The sequence below is a fragment of the Cotesia glomerata genome, linkage group LG2, assembly GCF_020080835.1.
Source record: "Cotesia glomerata isolate CgM1 linkage group LG2, MPM_Cglom_v2.3, whole genome shotgun sequence".
Taxonomy (NCBI): domain Eukaryota; kingdom Metazoa; phylum Arthropoda; class Insecta; order Hymenoptera; family Braconidae; genus Cotesia; species Cotesia glomerata.
In genome coordinates this window covers 1819765-1846097 of record NC_058159.1, presented here as the reverse complement: position 1 = coordinate 1846097, position 26333 = coordinate 1819765, and the positions used below count along the sequence as shown (strand labels likewise).

Here is a 26333-nt window from a genome sequence, read left to right as displayed (position 1 = left end):
TCCTTAACCTCGACTGCGCATATTTATTTAAACTTTAAATAAATTAACTTATTAATCAATCAGCGATATGTATCGAGTAGATAAATGTATCTATTTAAATTTAAATATAAGTAAATCTGTTAATATAAATGTAAATATTAACAAAATCCGGATGGCTCGGATAATAGGTGTTATTATTACATCACAACTATGCATACTTTCTTCCGATAAAAAGATAATAACTTTAAGGGCTTATGTAACATCAACAGTGCAATAAAATTACATAAAGATCATTGACTTGTTTATGTCTCATACGTGCTAGTGCTGTTTTATTCAGACACTGTAATAATGTCTATGTCTATGTCTATTCTATATACAGACAAAAAGAAAAAAAGGAAGTTAAAAATAATAAAAAATATATGTTCGTTTGTCTTTATCAGTGAATAATGTTTACGCACTAGCTTTTCCGGTTTTGTTATCATCATTATTATCGTACTCCTCGTCATTGTGTAATCACGCTTAGTTGTAATGAACAGGTGGGTAGAAAATGAAGACCAGACTAGGTCTGCTTATACTATTCTCGGTACTTAAATTGTGGGAAAATGTTGACACATAAAGACCATGCTTATATTTAAATTAACCGCCTACTTTTTAAATTTATTAACTTTTAGTAATTACTGAGTGACACGATTATCAGCGTGGAGTTTGATTATTAGATAAGACTTATGTGGAAATTTAAGTTTAAAATTTTATTTAGATATAATAGATATTGTATTACCTTATTTTTGAACAAGTACGTCATCTGAAGTTACAAAATCACAAAAGTTATTAAATCACGTGACGAGAGATTTTTGTATTATCTAAAGTTAAATTAAGGCAACAATGCGGCAAGCTCAAGTCTGACAACTGTATTGTTGGATTGCGCGGAGAGAAAAGTATTGTATAGAAAACTCGGTTGGAAAATGTGAGTTGATTTACTAAATTAAAATTTTTATTTCAATAAGAGACATAATAATTCCTTTTTTTTCTATATATAATTCATAATTGACAGATTAAACTGTAAATTTTACTCAACAATTATAATTTTCGGTGTTTTAGGACAATTCTGGCAGATGATAATTTTTTAGTTTTTTAAAAAAAAATAATTGTTATTATAAATTGATACTTAAAAAATTAAGTCAGCAATGTGGAACGTAATTTGAAATTATGTTTAAAATTTTTTTAAGTTAATTTATTTATTTTGTAAATGCGATTTAATACAGAAATGTTCTGTGTGTTAATAAGGAGCTGGTTCTTCGGTTGGGTTATGTATGATGTATGAAAATTTAACGACGATTTTGATTGAGATTAAAATGTAGACATATGCATAACATCATGAAACGTATTAGAAATATTAAACACATGTTTTTCATTGTAAATAGTTCTCCTTCTTATGAATCACTAAGATTTTAAGATTTTATATTTTTAAAGACTAATAGCCCCAAGTGTAATGTAAATGATTCATATATTTTCGATGTAGAAATAAGAAACTGATTATTTGACTACCGACAATTACGAATTTGATAATTTTTAAACCGAAAAAATCCACTTTATTATACAAATAAGCTGGAGACAAAATTTTAAAAATTTTTTTTAATTATCTATATTATTAAGAGAATAAAGCAAAATTTTTTTAATTTGGTATCGTTGGAAAAGTCTTGATCTGGAGTTGTACCTTTTCAAGGTTTCAAATCATTCTCACCAATAGTCAATTTATTATGATAAGTATTTAGGCTGAATTCGAAAATGCTCTATCTCTAGATACATAATTAAGAAATGACCTTTTATTTTGTGAGATATTGACATTTTTAAAGATATAAGCTCATCTCGATGTTACACTCGTCAAGACCTTTCATTTGAGTACCCACATCAATTTTTCATATATTTTATATATTTATGTATATTATAAATATGTATATATGAAAAATATATTGAAAATGCATGTGGGTACTCAAATGAAAGATCTTGATGAGTGTAACGTCGGGATGAGCTTATATCTTTAAAATATATATTATATATATGTATATATGAAAAATATATCAAAAATGCATGTGGGTACTCAAATGAAAGCTCTTAATGAGTGTAACATCGGGATGAGCTTATATTTTCAAAAATATCAATATTTAAGAAAGTACAGTGCAATTTAACAAAAGTCATTATTTAATAAAGCAAAATTTTATTTATCGATAGTTTTCAAGTCTAAGTTTCACAAAAAAATTTTTAATCCAAAATTACTTACAAAATAATTGTTAAAAACTAAAATCCGACATAAACTAAAAACTAGCATATATAAATAAATTACGTCGTGTTTGTAATAGCTGTTACATTACTGATAAATAGCGTTATAATTGTTTTGATTTCCCTCACATCAAAATATTAATTTATCACGTTTGTAAATGGTTTATCCCTTTTTCCGGCCTAGTTACCTCGACAACCGGAGATCACGATGGCTCACGGGAATAATTTACCGCGCGTTCCGCTAGCACTTACACGCGGCTGCTCTTACTCCGTTATATTATGAACGGCACTTACATTACTATCTCATTTTCAAAATAACATTTTTTAATTTTATTTCATATCATGCTCTTTAGTGGTCAAGTCTCGGTTCCTCTACTCCCGTCTCAAGGAAAAATAAAATATCTTAATTGGAAAAAATTTTATCTAAATCTAATTTGTCGATTTATTTCTTCCGTCAATAGTAAAAAAAAAAAAATCAATTTTGTCGGTAGAAAAAATTGTTCAAATGAATTAAATTATTGATTATGTAAATTAGCTCGGCATAATTTCTAGGTCAGATAATCTTAGGTCATGACACAAAAATACTATTAGCTCATAGTTATCGATATTATCATTTTTCTTGCCCATTTATTTGAATAATCGATAATAAAAGTATACTTTACTGCTCTTTTATTGCAAGCGAGTATAAAAAAGGTTTCTTTTATTTGAAAAAATAACTAATCAACAGTAAAAAAATTACAAAATAATGTTAATTTACGTACAACACTGTTTACGTGTATAAAATAATGATGAGGTCAAAAGAGAGTTGATGACCAAACAATTTAACATATTTACATGCTACTCATGTATAAATATGTAATTTATTTAAGTAATACCAGAGTGTACCGTATATATAGCACAGTAGAGTTTAAGCACGCGATTAGAAGGCACAGAATAAAACTCAAGATGTCTTAGACTTTAGTGCACAGAACGTTTGTTTGCATTAATGATTCATCACCCAGCATAATGTAGTAGAAGCATATTAGCCGCATTTATTGAGCTTGCGCAGTTTTTATCCATTGATTGCTATGAAAAATAAATAAACTATGTGTTTTATTTTATTTTATGCAGATTCATAATAAAGAAAATAATTTTTAAATAGCAAAATTTTGATGAAATAATGTTTTAGTTAATTTACTGTGGCTAAGCGGTGCGATCTATAAACTTACGCGCAGAAGAAACCGGGATCAAACCCTGGTCGGGTTAGAATTTTATAAATTGAGTTTTTTAAAATTGAAGAAATTTAAAATCTTATTTTTTTAATTTATATTTAATTATTTTGAATAATAGATAAATAAAAAAATTTGAAGTAAAATTATCTGTCTTATATAAATTTTTCTATCAATCTAAACTCCGTCAAGGTCTACAAGATAATTTGTCACTGAGTTATCGGCTGTCATATCTAAAATGACGCTTTAACTTTGGTAATTAATAACTGATGATCCGACAGGAAATTGAAGCATGGCTCTAAACACTTTGTCTTTAATAATTTCTACAACCCTTACATCATTTAAAATTATGACAACCCATATTTTACCACTTGATAATTTAAGCAACAACATTAAAATAATATTGATAAAAAAAAAGCCGATGACATTTGAGAAAAATATACTTTTCCTTACACTGTCACTTGGATTAAAGGTGACATTGAAATATATAAATACCCCGAGGCTTTAAATCTATACTTTTATAACTTTTTAACAGCTGTATAATGTCTCAATTGATTCTACAATGTTAAAATTTAATAACTTTTTACTTATGTCATTTTAATTTTAATTATCAAGTGTGGAAAGATTTTCATAATATAGTTACAAAATATAATTATTATTTAATAATTGTAAACAAAAATGTCAATCGTAAATTTTTATTAAATTTAATTTAGAAAATTGTTATAAAAAATTACAATTTCCTATTTTTAAAACATTAAAAAATTTCATTTTTTCGATTTTAATAAAAAATATGATTGTTTAAAAAAAAGTTTTAAATATCATTTTTATGGATTAAAATATTCCGCAAAATTAAATTAAACAATTACCAAAGAAACGTTAATCTCTCCGTAATTTTTATTTTTTTATTTATTTAGTTTTAATGCCAAGGCGTAAATAAGTACAATAAATTTTGGAGAGTTACTAAAATATATAAAACAGATAGCATTTAAAAGAAAAAAAGTACATCATATTATTATGTACATCACGTTATTATATTATTTTTCAGCATACTAATTTCTAACTATTCATCACTTAATACACTGAGAAAAAAAAATTTTTGTCCAGAAAAAAATTTCTTGGCTCAAGAATCGTTCAAAATAAATTTTGGTTTTTTGACAAAAAAATATCAATATCTTATGATAATAAAATATTGGCATTAATTTTTATAGATTAACAAACGAATAAGTTCACTTGAATTAAACAAAAAATAATTCGATCAATTCCTGAAACAAGAAAATATATTCTTGTGACAGAATATATTTTCTCAAGAGTAGTAATTTTTTTTCTCAATGTAGAAAATCAAATAATTTAATTTTTAAAGTCTCTAAAGTAAGAAAATTTACTATTTCAGGAGGTAAGTCCTTCCAAAAAGGTAGCCGATATAACAAATTAATACACTGATAGGATTTATTTATAGTTAAAAATATTTGTTAATATTTATCAAATCATTTATTAGAGACCATTTTTTAGTATTAAACAAATATTTCTTAGTAATATTTAAAATGATATTCATTTATTAAATATTGATAAATCTTTTTAAATACAAAGAAATTTTTGTTGTAGACTAAAAAGTGGTCTCTAATAAATGATTTTTTTAAATATTAACAAATATTTTTAACTATAAACGAATCCTTCTATCATTATATTATAATTCTTAGCGATTATTAGCGTAATTATAAAAATAAAAAATAAAAATAAAATAAGGACCTGATTTTTCCATAACAGGTTGTCCAATTCTTCCAAACCACCTCAAAAATCTCCTTGCAGTAGTCGTGCTCGGCCTGCACCCCTCCAAAATAACAACCCCACTACCATTATGACTGTTACCACCAATATTACGGTGATTATTATGTTTATCACTACTATTAACAATATTATTATTATTACTACTATTATTCAAATGATTTTTCCCATGACTATTGCAAGTAACACCACTGTTATTACGACTATTGATATTATTATTATTAGCAAATATAGTTTTATTCCCGGTGTCGGCGTGTGTACCCTCCAACTCCTTGTTCACATCACGACACTGTTGCTGTTCTTTGGAGCTGTTTAAGCCTCCACCTTCTCCTTCGCTACCCGGAGTACGAGTATGCTCAACTGCCCCTTGAACTCTGCTGTACGGCGACATCCACCCAGCTGAGTTTGCGTGAAGATTTAGTATTTTAGCAGACTCCGGAAGCCAGTAGTTGTTTGACGCTACCGGCATCTCACGTGTCTCGTCGTCCGACGAGTTAAACACAAAACCGCAAAACAAAAACGGCATCAAAAATTCCCCAGATAATTATTGGAGTAATAAAAAAAATTAATTATCACTTGCACTTCCTTATTAATTTTTTTTTAATTATTATCACAACTCTGTTATTACAATTCAACTTGTAAAATCGCAATTTGTTATCACATTCGATAAATTTATATAGAACTGATAAGACATTGATAAAAAAAAACTGATAACGATTATTAATTTTTTTCCATATTTTTTTTTTCAATTATTTTTATATCAATATTTTCAAAATAAATTCCTTTAATAAATTTTCCAAGCCTTAAAATTTTTTTTAATACAAAATAAAAACAAAAATTTAATAAATTTCAACACTTATTAATAAAATAACTTTTACATATTTATTAATAATGTAAAAGCTCTTTAATCACATATTAATTACTAAAAATAATTATTATTACATCTCTTTCCATCAGTGAGTTACAATAATATAACTGAGAGCAACAACCACTGTGTTGACACTGCCGATGAGCCAAAGTAACACTCACATATCACCACATACTTACACATCTATCTAGCTATCTGCACATTACATGTACATCCATATATATATTTATACAAATATATATATGAGTTAAGTTAAGTATAGATGAGCCACTCGCGCACAATTTACACGAAGGCCATTGACGAAAGCTCCGTCACGTTAATGATTATGTAAGTGTGAAAAATTTTTCTCTGTATTTTTACGACAAAGACAAAGGGGAATTGCAGTAAAAAAGGCTCAAGTAGTTACCTTGTAATTGCAATTAATTTAAACCAAAGTTAGTAGTTTTAAAAAGACAATGTGACCTCGAAAATTCTTTGTTGCCCGATCGAATTTCCGCTTTTCCTCAATACAAGTAAAGTATAGAGTCAGCTGTTTGATCGCGATACGTGCCAAACTTTATTATTATTACTGAGGTTTACGTAGATACATGTAAGTGTAAATAAATTAGTACAAGTGGTAGCGATTTGCTGAAAATGGTGACTGCAAGTTAACATGTCTTACAAGTATTAGCTGTTTGTGTTGTTGCAGCAAAAGTAGACGAGACGCCTCGCATTTAAAGCGATTGTCGGTCATTAAACTCATTTCTTATTGTATCTTTCCGTGGATCAATGTCTTTTTACTCATCATATAATGTCACATTGCTAAACTCGATTCGCTCCGAAATAACCAGGTGCGTTTTTACAATTTGTTCTCTAATTAACTACTCCGACTACTTTACTGTACTCACAACTTCGACTACTCGAGCATTTATTTACTAAATAACCACACAGCTAAACAAACAATTGTTATTATTGTAATAAAAATAACAGTAATACACAATACTTAAATATCCAATACTTAAAACCCGGCTTTCTTTCCCACTCACCGGTTTAATAGTGCGCTTGCGCTTTAAAACGCTTTCACGATTTTCGATTTAAATATTGCAACTCGCTGTTTACTTTAATTTTGAAAAGTTTTTATTTTAATTTGATTTTTCGCTAATTCAACTCATTAAATTTAGAAAAATTTTTGAATAATCTAATTGAAAGTCGCGCAATTAACCGCGAAAAGTACCGATACCGCGAGTTTAAATCGGCTGATACTTCCTCCGCTGTGTTACTTGCAGCGATCGCCGTGAGACTAACGATAGTAGAGACACAAACACTTGGTTCAAGTCTCTCTACTCCAATCCAAGTCGACACAGCGCTCTGTACGCAATGTAGACGCATCAACAAGTTACACCTTTCTCTCTCTTTAACAATCACTCCAAAAATATACACTGTTTTTTTTTTTATCTATAAATTATAAATATCCCCCATGAAAAAAAAAATATATATCAAAATACATTAAAAATATATTTTAAATACATTAAAACTCTGTAAAAAATATATAAATTATATATAGTAAATATATTTTTAATAATTAACTTTTGGCTAATTTTCATATATATTTTATATATTTCAAATGTATTTTAGATATATTCAAAATATATTTTTTTTATATTTTTAGATACGTATTTTTTATGTATTTTAATATATATTTTGAATATATCTAAAATATATTTAAAATATTCGACGTTCTAATTAGCAATTTGTCTAACTCCTTATTTTTTAGAGGGTTATATTTTAACATTTTGATGTAGCAATAGTCCAATTATAAATTATTTGAATGATTCAAACTAAAATATTATACCTTTATTAGATATTAATGATATAAAATGGTTTTTTAAAGTGATAATAAATTTTGAACTAATTGTTTTTTTCGTACAAATGGAAAATTCTCTAAAATGGAGTTAAACAATTTGCTAATTAGAACATCGATATATAAAATATATATGAAAATCGGCCAAAAGTTAGTTATTAAAAATATATTTACTATACAAATTTCTTATAGATTTTTAATATATTTAAAATATATTTTTTATATATTTTTTTTTATATTTTTAGATACGTATTTTTTATGTATTTTAATATATATTTTGAATATATCTAAAATATATTTAAAATATTCGACGTTCTAATTAACAATTTGTCTAACTCCTTATTTTTTAGAGGGTTATTTTTTAACATTTTGATGTAGCAATAGTCCAATTATAAATTATTTGAATGATTCAAACCAAAATATTATACCTTTATTAGATATTAATGATATAAAATGGTTTTTTAAAGTGATAATAAATTTTGAACTAATTGTTTTTTTCGTACAAATGGAAAATTCTCTAAAATGGAGTTAAACAATTTGCTAATTAGAACATCGATATATAAAATATATATAAAAATCGGCCAAAAGTTAGTTATTAAAAACATATTTACTAAACATATTTTTTATGAATTTTTAATATATTTAAAATATATTTCGAAATATATATATTTTTTTTTCATAGGGGATAATAAATAAAATAATAATTATTGTTTTCTTTTTTATTAAAAATTTTTATTTTTAAATAAAAAAAATTTTAATTTAAAAATCCAATCTCCCACTCTCTTCCTCCAGGGTTTATTTTACGGTGAATTTATCATGTTGTGTATGATGATCTTACGAAATATTTTTTATTATTTGCGTCACCGGTTTTTTCGGTCCAAATTGAATTAAAGTGTTTGTTTTTATTTCAATTGTTATTTTTAGAACTAATAAAAATTATTATTAGTTATTGGTTTGTTGTTTTGTATCAGACTAAATATATGGTCTAATATATTTTTTTAAGCTCTCTAAAAATTAAGTATTTATTAGAATTTATAATTCTACGATCGTATAACGAGCGATTAAGTTAGATATTGAATTTCATTTAATCATTTAAGCTTAAGTTGAGTTCCGTTCAAGGTTCATTGAAAGTGGTAATAAAATATGAAGTATAAAAATGAAATTATATAATTTCTTAAAATAATAATAATTATTAAAAGGCGAATTATAAATTGTAAATGTGATTGTGAAATTGTTTAGTTTATTTGCATAAAAGAAATCATCAACTGTGACTATATTAAAGCTTGTAATAATTAAATATTTATAATTTTCATGAAATTAATTGTAATTTACTTGTTAATTTGTCTCTATTGTTAAAATTAAAAAAATTATCTTGCGGATAATAACCAAAAAAATTTCAAATCTCATAAAAAAAAGAATAAATGTTTTTTAATTTTTTTTTTAAATAAAATTCAGACGTAAAAATTGTTATTAATTTGTCAGGGTATTTTTGAGCATATACAATAATAATTTTACCGTATTATAGCGGAATAAGGGAGACATAAAAGCTTTCAATCATACTTTAGGATTAAATACGTTAGTCTGCGGATAGAAATAAAAATAAGTAGTATACAAATGCGTCAGGTGTACCAAATGATCACCATAATTCCATATGGCAGACTGACACGTGGAAAATAATGATTTTACTTTGCACTCGAGGTTTCTTGCTTATGTTACTACTACAACTACTACTATTACTTATGGTAGGTACTGCGGCTTACCAGCATTCAACATTTACATTTAACATTTATTTAAATTTAAACTTTTTACATTACGTCATAACTGTTTTAAGAATTTATGACAAATACTTTACACTTAAAGTAATAAAAAAAAGTACCCCAAACAGAATATGTTTAAGCTTTATTATTATTTTAATTTATAACTCTATATAAAATTTTTTAATGATAATAATAATACCAACCTTGCAGTGACTATGTGACTGTTGTGACTTGTGGAATATAAATAAATAAAATTTTGCTTTATTAAATAATGAATTTTGTTAAATTGCACTGTAATTTCTTAACAATTTACTTTTTTAAAGATATAAGCTCATCCCGATGCTACACTCATCAAGAGCTTTCATTTGAATACCCACATGCATTTTTGATATATTTTTCATATATACATATATATTTTAAAAATATAAGCTCATTCCAATGTTATACTCATCAAGAGCTTTCATTTGAGTACTCACATGCATTTTGATATATTTTTCATATATACATATATATATAATATATATAAATTTATGAAAAATTGATGTGGGTACTCAAATGAAAGGTCTTGATGAGCTTAACATCGGGGTGAGCTTATAACTTCAAAAATATCATTAGTTGACAAGATAGCAAAGTTATAGTTCTTAATTATTGATATTTTTAAAGATATAAGCTCATCCCGATGTTACACTCATCAAAAGCTTTCATTTGAGTACCCACATGCATTTTTGATATATTTTTCATATATACATATATATAATATATATAAATATATGAAAAATTGATGTGGGTACTCAAATTAAAGGTCTCGATGAGTATAATATCGGGATGAGCTTATATCTTTAAAAATGTCAATAGTTCACAAGATACAATGTCATTTCTTAATTAATAAGCTCTTGGTTAAAAATAAAATTATTATTTTTTTCTTATTTGCGTAAGGGTTGTTATTTTTAACAAAATCCTTGAAGATTAAAAAAATAAATTGCATTTAAAGTTTAAGTTTTAGCTCACCAAGTTATGACTTCGTTTATTCAAGATTTTTTTGCAAACAGAGGAATTAATTTACGGAAAGAACAAACTAAGTTAATTTATGAAATATATTTATTTGCAGAAATTACTGAGTTTAAATTATTAAGATTGAAAAATTTGACAAATAATTTTTATAAATTTAAAATTGAAATAAAATATTTGTGAAGGTAAAAAATTTTTAACCATTAAAATTGTATTAATTGAAGTAATATTTTGTTTTAATTTATTAATTGCTGTTTTTATACAACTGGTATAAAATTAACTAAGAAAAGAATAATTTATTAAAAGAAACAAAAGGCAAGTGGATTGTTTTATCACTGAAAAAGAATATAATAACAATTCATGCCGACTTGAGCAAGAATTTCTTTATTTTTTATACCGTGAATGTTGAGTTTGCTGTTATATCGGTCGTTTTTTATTATATATTATGTTATATTATACATCTACACACTCATATAAAAATCATATAGACGTACATGTGTGGTATATAATAAATTTAAAGTCTCGTGGGACATGGGAGATAGGAAAGTTGACGATAACGGGAGATAACGTAAGGTGGGTTAATATTAATACCCTCAGCTCTTTACGACTAACTAAACAGTCGCTGTTTTGATTATTACTTTATATGTACTTTACATTCATATAATACCCATATGTACACACATATATTATTACAAATGTACAGTGTAGAAGTTAAAGTGATGTGAGATGTATTAAATGGGTACTTAGAGAGAAAGGTAAAATAAGGAATGTTTATTAAATGTGTGCGTGTACACCTGTGCTCTTGATTATTTGATAACCAGTATAAAATTTTTAAAATAAATAATAAAAAAGGAGGCGGTCTCGCGAGTCGCTAGGATCTTTGCATAATAAGTTTTCCTGGATTATAAATGAACTGGAGCATAATGCGGTATTTCGTTGACCGACTTTTATATACAATACAATACGACTTGGTATCATTAATATTTTTATAATTAATAATTATAAAAATGAAATATATTGTAATAGTAATAATAATTTATAATATCGATTCAAAATTGTAGAGAATTAAAAACAGTTTAAGCTGATTATATACAAGTTTAATTTTTCTAGATTTTTATAATACATTTTATATTTTAGAAATCAATGAAAATTATTTTAAATGTGTTCATTAAATTCTTTTTTTTTTTATTATCTATATTATTAAGAAAATAAGAAAAATTTTGTGGCCAGTGTATTTATATGATAAAATGGGTTTTATGGTTAAATTTGGTATCGTTGGAAAAGTCTTGACCTGGAGTTGTGCCTTTTCAAGGTTTCATATCATTCTCACCAATAGTCAATTTATGATGATAAGTATTTAGGCTGCATTCGAAAATGCTCTATCTCTAGATACATAATTAAGAAATGATCTTGTATCTTGTGAACTATTAACAATTTTAAAGATATAAGCTCATCCCGATGTTACACTCATCAAAACCTTTCATTTGAGTACCCACATCATTTTTTCATATATTTATATATATTATATATATGTATATATGAAAAATATATCAAAATACATGTGGGTACTCGAATGAAAGCTCTTGATGAGTGTAACATCGACATGAGCTTATATCTTCAAAAATGTCAACAGTTAAGATAGTACAGTGCAATTTAATAAATATCTTTTGAACTATTGACATTTTTAAAGATATAAACTCATCCCGATGTTACACTCATCAAGACCGTTCATTTGAGTACCCACATCAATTTTTCATATATTTATATATATTATATATATGTATGTATGAAAAATATATCAAAATGCATATGGGTACTTGAATGAAAGCTCTTGATGAGTGTAACATCGATATGAGCTTATATCTTCAAAAATGTCAACAGTTAAGATAGTACAGTGCAATTTAATAAATATATTTTGAACTATTGACATTTTTAAAGATATAAACTCATCCCGATGTTACACTCATCAAGACCGTTCATTTGAGTACCCGCATCAATTTTTCATATATTTATATATATTATATATATGTATATATGAAAAATATATCAAAATGCATGTGGTTACTCAAATGAAAGCTCTTGATGAGCGTTACATCAGGATGAGCTTATATCTTTAAAAATGTCAATATTTAAGAAAGTACAGTGCAATTTAACAAAAGCCATTATTTAATAAAGCAAAATTTTATTTATTTATACTTCACAAGTCACGGCAGTCACATAGTGACTGCAAGGTTGCTAATTTTGATTAAATTAAAAAGTTGCACTTATTTAATAAATAAATTATTTTTAACGCGGTCAATATATAAACAAAAAAAAGAAAAGTGCTGGAAAATTAAATTTGGTATTAAATGTTATTTTTGCTTGAATTTTGGATGAAAAGACAGATAAATGTATTATTAAATTAAGGCAATTAACTATTAAGAGGTCGTATGAGGTATAATGGGAAGCATTCATCACCATATAGAGATTGCAATATTAAAAGTTAAATAAAACGATATTTTAAATGCTAAAGTCCTATATATACTTGGTAATCCATGTATTTAATGGGTTAAATAGGAGTCATCTAATGTGATACTCATCAGACGTAGACGTCTGCGTTTAGTCCGCGAATTTAGCATTGCATCATATCGCGATTAATGTAAGGAATCGTTTAGTTGCGTCTGCAGTAATTTATATATTTATCAAAAAGAAAAAAAAATAATATAACACCAAATATGAATACAATTGCTCAAAAACGAACATGACACCAGCTTTTATTCACGCCGATGAATAAATCAATCGCTTGCTTTTGCTTCAGCATGAGACAGCGCACTTGACCCAGAATTCCATCGTAAATATCGGTAACTATTTTTTTTTTTTTTTTTTTTTATTATATTACTGTCACAAATATTTCATCTTGCATATTAATAGATGTATGTTTATTCATAAAAAATCATCATACGTGATTCAATAATTTTATTCTTTATAAAATCACTAGACAATACATTATTCATGAGTTTGACGCACGAAATATCGGTTACTAGTCGAAATACACTAAATATTCTAAGATATTTAAATTCACAAACATTTTCACCGGAAATTGTGATAGATTTTTCAACGATAAAAGATAATATTTTGCAACAATAAGTTTTGAATTTTTTGACATTTGCGATAGCGCAAGAGTTGGGTTGACGGAAATCGAATTTTGGCGGATACATCGTGTCTTTTATTTCTGATGTAAAATTGAAAATTTAATTTGATTGAAAACTCTCGGAGTAAAAAGTGATTTTATTTCTTTAAGATAAAAATAAAATTCTTCTGTTTAATAGATTTTTATTTGACGAATTTTAAGGTTTTAGGGGACGAAGAAGTAACTTTATAGCTTGGACGAATTGATTTAAATTTACTTTCACGGAATTTCTACTTTTTTTTTTTTTAAATAACTTTTGGCAATGAAATTAATGTCCCTACTCGAAAAATAATCGCATTCAGAATAGGGATGGAAAAAGCGCGCAAAGAATCGATTTTTGACTTTGAAATCGACTTCAAGTTTTTCGATTCTTGAAGTCGATTAATCATCTCTGATAGTCGACTTTTGTGACTTGAGTCGACTTTTTAGAAATGTAGTAATTCTTGCATAAATTGTTAGATATATTTGTATTTTATTAAATTATGATCGTACAAACATACTTTTTGAGTTTTTAACATGTTATAGAAAATATTTTATGATCAAATTGCATACAGTTTGACATTGAATAATAAAATTGCATTTTTAACTAAAAAAATAAAATCAAATAATTAAGAAAACCACATTTCTTTATCGATCGATCGTAAGAATATAAACTCATTTAAATTCTGAGGTCATAACCGACTTTTCAACTGGATTGCAATTAGACCTGCATGTGAAAATAACCGTTCGCAGGGTACAGAAGTTGCAACTATTGGCAAGTACTTTTTAGCTACACTCTATAGATAAGGAAAAATCTCTATCACATAGATTCCACTTAACCCTAGACTGGTCAACAAACGCGACCTAACGACTTTGGTCGAGTGATGAGAGATTTGCCGCAATGCTTTTAGAGCGTACAGTGTTGCCAGTTCATACACGTTTGACAGGCAGAGACTAGAGGTGTTTTCGGCAACGCCGCGGACAAAAAACTACTTACGACTCTGGTCAAGCGATGAGGAAAGTCCCGCAAATTTTTTTAAGAAATTTTTTTTCAGCAATTTAACGTTTTCGAAGATGTTTGAAAAAATTATTAATATATTCTAAAATGTTCAAGGAACAAATTCAAATTTTTTTGAATAATTTTAGTAAATATTGAAGATGTAATAAAAAAAAATTAAATGAGCGCGGCGTCACGCTCATAGGGTGACCAGTCTAGGGTTAATTTTACTTTCGTTGTTAATTTTTAAAAGTCGAAAAAAAATCATCGAGTAAAAGTCGATTCTAATCGATTCAAGAGAGGCTCAACTCGATTCTGAAAAGTCGATTATTTTCAGATAAAAGTCGATATTTGACTAAAGTCAGAGTCGACTTTCCTATTCCTAATTCAGAAGTTATTTTAAGAAAAAATTAGTAAAAGCGTGATAATTTGATTCCATAAAATCAAAAGTTTCATCGAAAATATCCTAAATTTACATCCTAGGTAATTACAAAGTATGAAAATTAAAGCTTATTTCATGAGCTTTTAAATAGAATTTATAGATATTCGATGAATTATCGCATTTAGAAAATATTTGAACAACAAATACTGAAAGTAAGAATTTTTAATTATTTAAAATTGCTGTTGTTTTTAAAAAAACTGACCAATTTTGCAATTTTACTTGAATAATTATTTGGAAAATATGTATATGTAATTTAATCAACGTCCGTTTAAAATAGTAAAAGTAAATTTCGTTATTTCAGTATATATACTATTTAAAAGTAGTAAATTAATAAAATTTTCAATTATTGGAATAGTAAGTACGAAAACTACATCAAAATTAGTAGTTTTTAAATCTCCTAAAAATTTAGTAAGTTTACAGACTTTACAGTTAAATTAGTCATTTTTCACCAATTTAAAAGTCAAATTTACATTCACTATTGAATTAGTATAAAAATAACTGTTTTATTGGTGAAATATCACTTTTAAGTCAGTGAAAAATCTGCTAATTCAAAAATGTGACTATTTTCACTAATTAAAAAAGTCGCAATTTGAAAAAAATTATTAACGATCGATTAATGGTTTTTTTTATTAATTCAGTCTTAAAGATTATAGATGAATTTATGAACTTTTGAATCATATGTCAACGTTCTAATTAGCAAATTGTCTACCCCAATTTTAGAGAATCTTCCATTTGTATGAAAAAACAATTAGTTCAAAATTTATTATCACTTTAAAAAAAAATTTAATATCTAATGAAGGTATAGTATTTTGGTTTGGATGATTCAAAAAATTTATAATTAGACAATTACTACATCAAAATATTAAAAAATCACTCTCTAAAAAATAAGGAGTTAGACCAATTGCTAATTAGACCATCGATGTACTTTCTGAACTAATTTGACTAGCTGAGTCGGAAAATATCAAAATTTTAAATAAGTTGCGTCGTAAGGATAATTCGATAATTAAATTTTTATGAAATCTAAAAAAATTGAACAAACAATTATCTAATATTGTAACCATAAGTTTCCAAACACGTAATTCGTTTTTTATAAATGTAATAAAATAATAAAATAATAGTCACGGATTAACCACAAAATACCTTGCACAACAAGGATCATGATTTTTTTTTAATCCGTGAAATGACTTTTTGTTTCTCCAGCAATTATTAAAATTTTTTTAAGCAACTTAATAAAAACAATGGAGTACAAGTGAATTGAGGAAGTTTCAATAATGGTGAAACGGGAAGTGTTTCAATGACACGTGTAAATTACCTTAAATATAAAAACCAGTTTTTAACTAAGTTAAAAAAAAATCGATCTAACTAAACCGCGAATAGTTCCTTTAGACAAAAAATAATAAAAAACATTACAGTAGGAGCTCTAAATACATAAAAATAAAGCGTCATAATACGGGAGCGTATAAGTATGACTCGATAATAATTTAACATATCAATTTACGGTGTAATACTATGTACTGAGAATTTCTAAGAATAGATATTACATGAATGACGTCTTCAGTCATTACATTGTGCATCTAATGACTTTAATTGTATGCCAATGTTATTATTCAATAAGTGTATTTGTCAATTACTACCGAAAGACGCTTTAAAAGGTAGCTTATTATTTTATTGTTTACAAAGTATGAAGATAAAAAAATTAATGAGCGAACCTTGAATTTAAGTCAATGAAATTTAATTAATAATTGGTAATTTGTAATTAGCAATTGATAAATAGCGATAATGACAATAGTAATGAAAATGATAACTCACCTTCTTGATTGAGGTTATTTTGATTGGCATTAGGATGAGAGGTTAACGAGGACGGTGTGTCATCTTCCGCGACACCCATTGTCGCTGTTGCTGTTGGTCGATGATGATGCACCTCAAGCTCAGTAGCTTCCTCGCACCTGTATATACAAGAGAAATCATTTTTTATTTATTTATCATTATACCATGGTCATTATTATTAACATCAATGTTTTATTTTTGTATTATTTATTGCTACTTTTACTACTCAACAGTCCGCTGCTGATGAGTGTAGAAAGTAATGCTGTAATAAAATATATATTTATCTTTCATTTATTATTTATTTCAATTACCTTACGTTATTTAATTCAATACATCATCTTTTACCTTACATTACTCATCGGTTTTAATTTATTCAAGGATTTTTTATTGAAAAATTAGCGGTAAAATTTTAGACTCTGGGTTTTATTTTCTGATTAATTGATTCGTACACTGAAAAAAAAATTAACTTGATTCGAGAGGAAAATTCTTGAACCAAGAAAATAATTTTCAAATTTTAAATCAAGAAAAATTTATTAGTTCAAGAATTTTTCTACTTAAATCAAGAAAATTAAATTCTTTAAAATTATATTTTTGATTCAACAACATTTTTTTTTCTATGTATTTATATAAATACGGAAAATTATAGACTCTAATAATAAAATTGTTTTTTAATATTGTTTATTGGAATGTATCTCCATTTGTCGTCGCGATAAAAGCCGCACGCAATACATCAACCTAGATCTTTTTGATAAGCTTTCATTCATCCTTCGGATCAGCCCTATTTAATATAAATGGAACTCCATTGATATTATTGCTGTCAATTTAAGAATATTGATGATTTATGGAACAAAATTAAACAAGTATTAATTTAGACTGTTTTTTACAATAATTACAGTAATTTGCTGAAATTTATTTCGCGCAAATTCTAAACATTAAAAAATTAATTAAGAAAAAAATCTTGATCAAAATTATTTTGAAGAGTCCCGTGCAAAAAAAATTCTGATTTAAAATGAATTTAACATTGAAATTCATATTTTAAAACAAATATAAATTAATTTTTAGATTAATCCAAATTTGAAATTAATTTATAGTTATAAATTAGCATGCTTGTTGAACTTTGGATCCTGCTTCAGAATTCTAGTAAAGATTTAAGAATAATATTAAGGATAAATTTTATGTATAAAATATTTTTAAATCTTTATTAAATTCATTCTTTAATTTCAATCTTAAACTCATTTTGAATTAAAACTTTATTTGCACGGGGTTTAATCATATGAAATTTTTGTTGGTTCAATTAAATTTTATTTGATTCAATTTTTGTGCTTGATTAAAAATTTTTTTCAATCAAATTTCAAATTATTATTTTTAATTATACACTCTGAATCTGTATTTAGTAACAATTATGTAAAATATTTATTATATTATTTTTTCATGTCTCAATTTTTATTGATACTTTTTTGTAAAATGAAATAAAGTGATATTTTATAAGACCTAATATTAAAAAAAAATTTTTTCTGGTTCTTTGTAACCCTTTAAAAATTTAATAAGATTTTTTATGAGATCATATTTTACTGATATATCAAATTTAATAAATTTTTGAAATAAATTAATTAAAAATTTTATTAAATTCTGAACAGTAACTCTAAGACCGACATTATTGCCTTAAATCATCCAGTTAATTTTTTTATTAGTTGTCTATAATTAAACTTCTTATTAACAAGCATCTGTACCTCTAAAAAGAAATGACATTGTTGAAAAAAACAAATATCCATTTAACACTTTTTTACTTACAAATTACGTATTATTCCCAGTAAATTATTTAGCTCAGCACCACAAAAAAAAAACATAGTTATGACCTACATTAAAAACTAATGAAAAACATCTATAAAAATGTTTTAATAATACATGAGTCATTTAAGCTGGCGATGTTTACATAAAATACATGACTGCTAAAAAATTCTTGCAGTAATGTTTTGTCTTCTCAATAATAATTTTAGCTTAACTTACAAATGCAGTATAAACAATTGCAATATTTTATTTAGAATTATAATTCTATTTAATCCGCGATAAAAATTAAATATTTGTTGAGTTGATACACAATTTTTCCTTCACAGTAATTTCCAAGATTATTCTCTTTTAAATGGCCAGATTAATTATACTTATACTTAGCCATATTTATTACCGCATAAATAATAAATTTTTTTAATTCTGCAATCCTTTAAGCAATTAATAGCTTTTATCTTGAATAAAATCGACCGACAGTTATACTCGTTAATTTTAGATAATATACATTATTCAGTAATGACATAATTATTAATTTTTTGACTTTTTTCATTTAAAAATATTATAATATTTTAATAATAAAACTTTTTCAAACAGTTTTTCCTCTAAAAACTAAGTATCTATTAAAATAGTATTCACAAAAAAGTGAAAGTAAATAATTTCCATGCTTTTTACTATAATTAACCGCTCAAGCTGACTCTCTAAATTACTGAATAATTTTCAACTAAAAATTTTCTCCATCCACTTCCACTTCCACAGTAAAAATCTAATTATTTAATCGGTTAATTTTTGCCCGTGTCGAGAAGCCTATTTAATTAAATACCTTAAAAACATTTTAACTGAATACAATGTGCATAAAAAGTTTTATAGAGTACATATTTGAATATTCATGGTATCTGAGTGCTTGTATTGAAACAAGGAATATCCTTAAAAGTTTTTCCCGGTAAGATTAATCGATAATTTAATATAATCAACGAAAATAGTTACATGTATCAGTAAACTCTTGCAATTAAAAAGTTTCTGCTCTTGTTTTTACCTGATAACGTTTTATAAAGTTATTACAAACAGTGTTTGTATTTAAAGACCCTCTAACTCTTCTCAGTAAATATTAATTATCTAAATTTGGTATCTGGAAGAAATACTTTTAGTTTAATATTCATATTTTTTCTGTATTTGCTTAATATTTTTGTGTGAGAATAAATTTCTTAAATAAAATATTTCTTATTAATTCTAAGGCTAGTTTTTGTTTATTTTTTTCCATAAAGATAAAAATATTAATTAAAAAAAAAAATTTTTATAAGCTTTTATTAGTTACTGCATCAATATTTTTAATAATTAATATAAAAGTTTTTTTATTTTCAGTCTGAAAAATTTTTACAATGGAATTTTTACTTTTAATCTAAAATTTGAAAAAGAAACATTAATTTTTTAAATATTTTAGAAATATTTTAAATATTTTTTAAATATTTTAAAAATATAGGACAATTTTTTTTAATACATTAATTTTTTCAATTGTTCAGAATTTTTACAAACAAACCTAAATTTTTTAATTTATTCACCCAAAATAATGAAATTTCAAGAAATTGCCAAATTTTTTATAATTTTTCTACATTAATGCAAAATATAAATAAAAAAAAGTATCACAATATTAAAAAATTAATGCATTTATTTCAAATTGTTAATAAAAATTCAAAATTTAAATGTAAAGACTTTTTGAATCAAAAATGTTTATGAATTTCAATTTAGTTTTCTTTAATCTAATTTATAAAAAGTTATAATTTAATTAAACAAAATAAAATCAATATAATTGAAAATCAGCTTTATAGTATATCAAATTGTATGTGGTTAGTGGTTACATACAACCACCAACGCATTATTGGAAAAAGCCTGAACGAGCAGCCAGTATGGTATACACATACATTTAATGCTGTCAGCTGACTCTAAAAGCCACAACAGGGACTTGAAACGGCTATTGCCGACAATCCGAGTCCTGTAGCAACACTATCAAACAAAGCATCGAGGCTCGAGGTAAATATTGGTGTCCCTGAACAGGATGAATCTATTATTTGAATAAAAATTCGGCAGACCGTGATAGCTCTTCACGGTACCAGACGGAGTAAGGGTTACTAAATCGATGGATTCGATCCAAGAATTCAGCTAAAGCCGGGTATACAATACAATCGTGAGCATCTATAATAAGTAAGTGAAATTAAGAATCCATGATTTATCATTTAGAGCCGGACTAATAGATATTTATGTACTAGGGTGTTTCTAAAAAATGTTTCTTTTAGACAGTGTCTAGATCTAAATGAAAACAAGAAAAATCTAGTTTAAATTTGAGCTTGTAATATTGATATTTATCTATATTTATATTTGATTCTCTATAATTCAGAAGTAATGAAAAAATATCGGCTGTTTTATTTTAAAAAACAGTAAGAATAAAAAATGTTCTTGAATCAAGTTTATAATTTTGAAGAACTTAAGGTAGTACCCTCGCGACTTCCGTCGTCAAAAGTTTGTGCTAGAGTGTATGGTACATATACTTTAGAGTCATTATTGACAAGCCTAAAACTTTTTGCTGTTTATGTACTTATTTTAGCCAATCACAAACGAGAAACTGATCGTTTGAAAAGTCTGGCAACACTGCGTGAGCGTTAAGATATTTTATAGTGGTTATACTGTAGTGTTTTGGACTAACTGTAGATTAACCTCTGTTTTGACACATGCGTTTATTTATTTATTTACATACATTTATTCGGAAATATAATTACAATGTCTGAAAAATTGACTTATAAAGGACGATTCATAAAAAAAAGTCCTTGAAAAACGACAGAAATCACTAGCAAATATGCAAATAACAAATAGAAAAAAAATAATTGACAATATTGTTTTGTTTTTTCAGAAAAATCAGTAATTGAATTTTTTATGTTGATGTATTTACGGATTTTAAATTTTAGTATTTTTTTTTATTATTTCATCTGACTATTATTTTTATAACTTATGAAAGATTAATATATATTATTATATTCAACTTATTAACTTTTTGAATTTTTATAAATATAGAAAAATACTTATTTTCATAAAATAATCATTGTTACTTTTTTTAAATAAATAAAATTAATAACTATAATGTTACACTTAAAGTAAATTAAACTTTTCAAATTTTTCAGCGCATGCGCGTCTCATATTTTTTTCGCGGCTCACAAAACTTGCGTTGTTGCCACAGTTTTATTAACGTATCCCCTCCTCGGCTAAAGTCTGGTAAATTTTTCATTACTTATTAATAAATCTCTCTGAAACTGTGTGGTAATTATCAATGAAATTATTTTTAAAAAATTGTTTAGTCGTTAGTTAATGTTACTCTAGTTTTTTAAAAGAATCCTAAGAAAAGTTTCTGAGATATAAAAATGTTTGTAGGTAAACTTTTCGATATCCCGTATACCGCAATGTAAAAGAGCGTTCAAAACTCAAACTTTGAAATTAAATATCTCTGAAACTAAATGGTCAAAAATTTTCAAATTGCGCCAATCGACGCAGAATTATATGAATATTAATCTGCCGAAGTTAAAAAAAAATCCTAAGAAAACGACTCTGGCGAGGGTACTACCTTAATCTTTTTTATTTGAGTAGAAAAATTCTTCAACTAATAAATTTTTCTTGATTTAAGGAAATTTCACTTGATTTAAGAATTTTTCGTCGTGATTCAAGACAATTATTTTTGTCTTGAGACTACTTTTATTTCTTGTCATTTTTTAGATACTATTTTGATTAGATAAAAAAAAAATAAAATATGCTACTTAAATTCTAAATTCTATAAATGTGAATTTATTTATTAAACAATACTATTATAAATGTGAATATATAATTTTTATGTATTTTGTTAATTTGCCATTCGGCTTATGAGACCTTGGCATAACTTTATGATAAATAAATAAATAAATTACTCTCTTCAAAATTATTTTCTTGGTTCAAGAATTTTTCTCTCGAATCAAGTTAATTTTTTTTTCAGTGTAATTGATATATAAATTTTCAAATTTACTTTACGGAATAAAATTTTAAAATCTAAATTAATAAAAAAAATTTGCTATAAACATCCAAGATATATTAATAGATATATGAATAGATATATTAATAGATATATTAGTGGATATATTAATAAAAAAATTCAAATAAAAAAAAAATCAAAATGTTTTCTTAAATTAAAGTACTCAAAAAATTTAATAATTAAAAAAAAAAAGGACTAAAAATTTTGCAGTTATTTTCTTTTAAAATAAAATAGTCAATGTCTTTCTTGTACGTGCTTAATATTTTGTCTAGACATCAGGAAGCTTTACAGCTGTTCAATCCCTACTCAGGATAGCAAGGGAGTCGAATTGTTTTATATTAAAGGAAATACAAAGACTACATGCGAGAAAGTGCGTCTCCATCTTGCGGTGCAGGGCCAAACCACATAACAATAAATGTGTAATTGTTCCGATCGGTACTTAAAAATTAATAAGGAATATTTTTTCAAAATTTGTTACAATATTAAGTTCAAATTTTAACCATGCTTATTTTTTTAAGCATATTCTTCGTTGCTATATACCATTCTAAAAAAAAAGTTCTATGTAATGTGTGGATGTTTAAATTCATGGTCAATTTATTTTTTTCTGAACCTGTTATTTGTAATTAATCATTTATTATTCCCTTGTGTTTTGTTTTTACATGTTGATGTCTCGGTGTAACACACTAAAGCAATTGGAGTTGGAATTGCGATGCAATGTCAAGCGGTAGTTCGGCAGCCTCTCGTCCTTTGCTCATTGCTCTTATAGGTACATACACCATACACCATAGTCCCGTGTTTCAATCTGCCCAATTATAAAGGACGGATATGATGCTGTTGGGATGAAATTGCAGTATCGATTGGTGGCATTCAATTGCCTCATGTGCGACAGGTAAATAGACTAGGCATCCGCATACATTTGTGCATATACGTGTTCCAATTTCCCAGATGCATTGTAAAAAAAAAAAGGTCTTATTCATTCCATGAATAGTGGGATTATTAAAACTCGTTTATAATCAACCGTGTACCAAGCTTAATACTAATGATAAATGGATAAATCGATACAATTACAATTTACCTGACATATAGGATGTTTTAATTAAAATTTTAAATTTCGATACTGTGAACGCGGCTATTCATTGACTAAATTATTAATAACCAATATTATTAATTATCGTTTGAATAGATTGGAAATAAAAAATATGGTTCAAAAATTTTATATCAATTATTAATTCTGTTAATGTTAACTAGCATTCTTTGCAGTCACTATGTGACAGCCGAGACTTGTGAATTATAAATAAATAAAATTTTGCTTTATTAAATAATGAATTTGGTTATATTGCACTGTACTTTTTTGACTGTTGATATTTTTAAAGATATAAACTCATCCTGACGTTCTACTCATCAACAGCTTTCATTTGAGTACCCACATGCATTTTCATATATTTTTCATATAGTATATATAATAAATATATAAATATATCAAAAATTGATGTGGGTACTCAAATGAAAGCTCTTGATGAGTGTAACATCAGGATGAGCTTATATCTTTAAAAATGTCGATAGTTTACGAGATACAAGGTCATTCCGTAATTATGTTAAATTGCACTGTACTTTTTTAACTGTTGAGATTTTTAAAGATATAAGCTTATCCCGAAGTTACACTCATCAAGAGCTTTCATTTGAGTACCCACATGCATTTTCATATATTTTTCATATATAGTATATATAATAAATATATAAATATATCAGAAATTGATGTGGGTACTCAAATGAAAGCTCTTGATGAGTGTAACATCAGGATGAGCTTACATCTTTAAAAATGTCGATAGTTTACGAGATACAAGGTCATTCCGTAATTATGTTAAATTCCACTGTATTTTTTTAACTGTTGACATTTTTAAAGATATAAGCTCATCCCGAAGTAACACTCATCAAGAGCTTTCATTTGAGTACCCACATGCATTTTGATATATTTTTCATATATACATATATATATATATAAACTTATAAATATATGAAAAATTGATGTGGGTATTTAAATGAAAGATCTTGATGAGTGTGAAATCAGGATGAGCTTATATCTTTAAAAATGTCAATAGTTCACAAGATACAAGGTCATTTCTTAATTAAATTAAATTGCACAATACTTTCTTAATTATTGACGTTTTTAAAGATATAAGCTCATCCCGATGTTACACTCATCAAGAGCTTTCATTTGAGTACCCACATGCGTTTTGATATATATATATATATAAATATATGAAAAATTGATGTGGGTACTCAAATGAAAGGTCTCGATGAGTTTAATGTCGGGATGAGCTTATATCTTTAAAAATGTCAATAGTTTTCAAGATACAAGGTAATTTCTTAATTATGCAGCCTAACATATGTCTACGGTGTAATATTAATTTTCATTAAAAAATGAACTAAAATTTTTTATCGATAAAATTCAAAGCGTAAATTCTAAGTTTGTAAATAAACTTCTTCATTGATAAACTTTTATTTACCCGCGACACACAAGTTAACTCTTAAAGTCAACACTGTCTAAATATCTAAAACCCTAATCAACAAATTAAACTAAATATTTATCCATCATTAAAAGTTACTTAAAAAAAAAATCAATATTCAGATAGCTAATTAATTATTCATTCAAATAAATGCTAGCTCGTAATCAACTAATTTCACTAATTACAAATTGTAATAAGCAAGTAATTTATTTATTTATCTAAAAACAAATTACTTTCCACTAAATAAATTTTTATAAATAATATTAATACTACCGAACCTAGACATAATTCTCAATTGTCTTCCTTCAAGGTCATTGTTATATTTCCTATGTTCATTTAAAACTCTAAAATAAATAATTTTTAAAAAAATCAACTCTAAATTATCAAATATTTTTCCGCTATTTTTAGTTAATAAAATTAGCTTATATCCTTTATAAAACAGCATGAAAATAATAAAATAATTAAAGCATCAACCCAGTAATTGAATAACTGGAAAATAATTGTTCAACACCGACAATTGAGTCGATGATAATCATAATTATCTGTGATATTAATTCGGGGTGTATTTTCAGGTCTGGAACTAGGGTCGACTGAAACAACTCCTGATTGTCGATCATTGCCTTTGTCTGTTATTCTATCAAGGCTTTTAATTGATTGCAACATATAGATATACCTCTCTGCTCTCTACAGACACCTATACACACAATTTCCATCGCCAGTACACATAATAATAATATTAATAATAATATAATTTATAAACCGAAATAGAGCAACTTACATCTTATGAATTGACGAATAACCAACTCAGCATCCGCACGCTGCTGATCTTCACTCAGCGTCCAATCATCAGTAAATAAATAACTGTA

General features: G+C 25.9%; 1 protein-coding gene and 1 long non-coding RNA gene across 3 annotated transcripts in view; one reads left to right on the top strand and one right to left on the bottom strand.

Annotated features, from left to right (window-relative positions):
* The window catches only part of LOC123259472 (serine/threonine-protein kinase tricornered), an 89976-nt gene that overhangs the window by 63340 nt on the left and 303 nt on the right, over positions 1-26333 (bottom strand). Inside the window, exons 2-3 of one of the 2 annotated variants that reach the window (XM_044720009.1) lie at positions 26246-26328; positions 17116-17252 (exon numbers count right to left, since the gene is read on the bottom strand). In XM_044720009.1, coding sequence (XP_044575944.1) covers positions 17116-17252; positions 26246-26247 — 139 coding nt within the window. In that variant the 5' untranslated portion in view covers positions 26248-26328. Of the gene's footprint in view, positions 1-5210; positions 5953-17115; positions 17253-26245; positions 26329-26333 lie in introns of those variants that run through there. The other variant, XM_044720008.1, reaches the window with a different exon arrangement.
* On the top strand, positions 20691-26250 carry LOC123259475. The gene is made up of 3 exons (XR_006508245.1): positions 20691-21114; positions 23650-23849; positions 26040-26250. It is a non-coding gene; the product is annotated as an uncharacterized LOC123259475 (long non-coding RNA).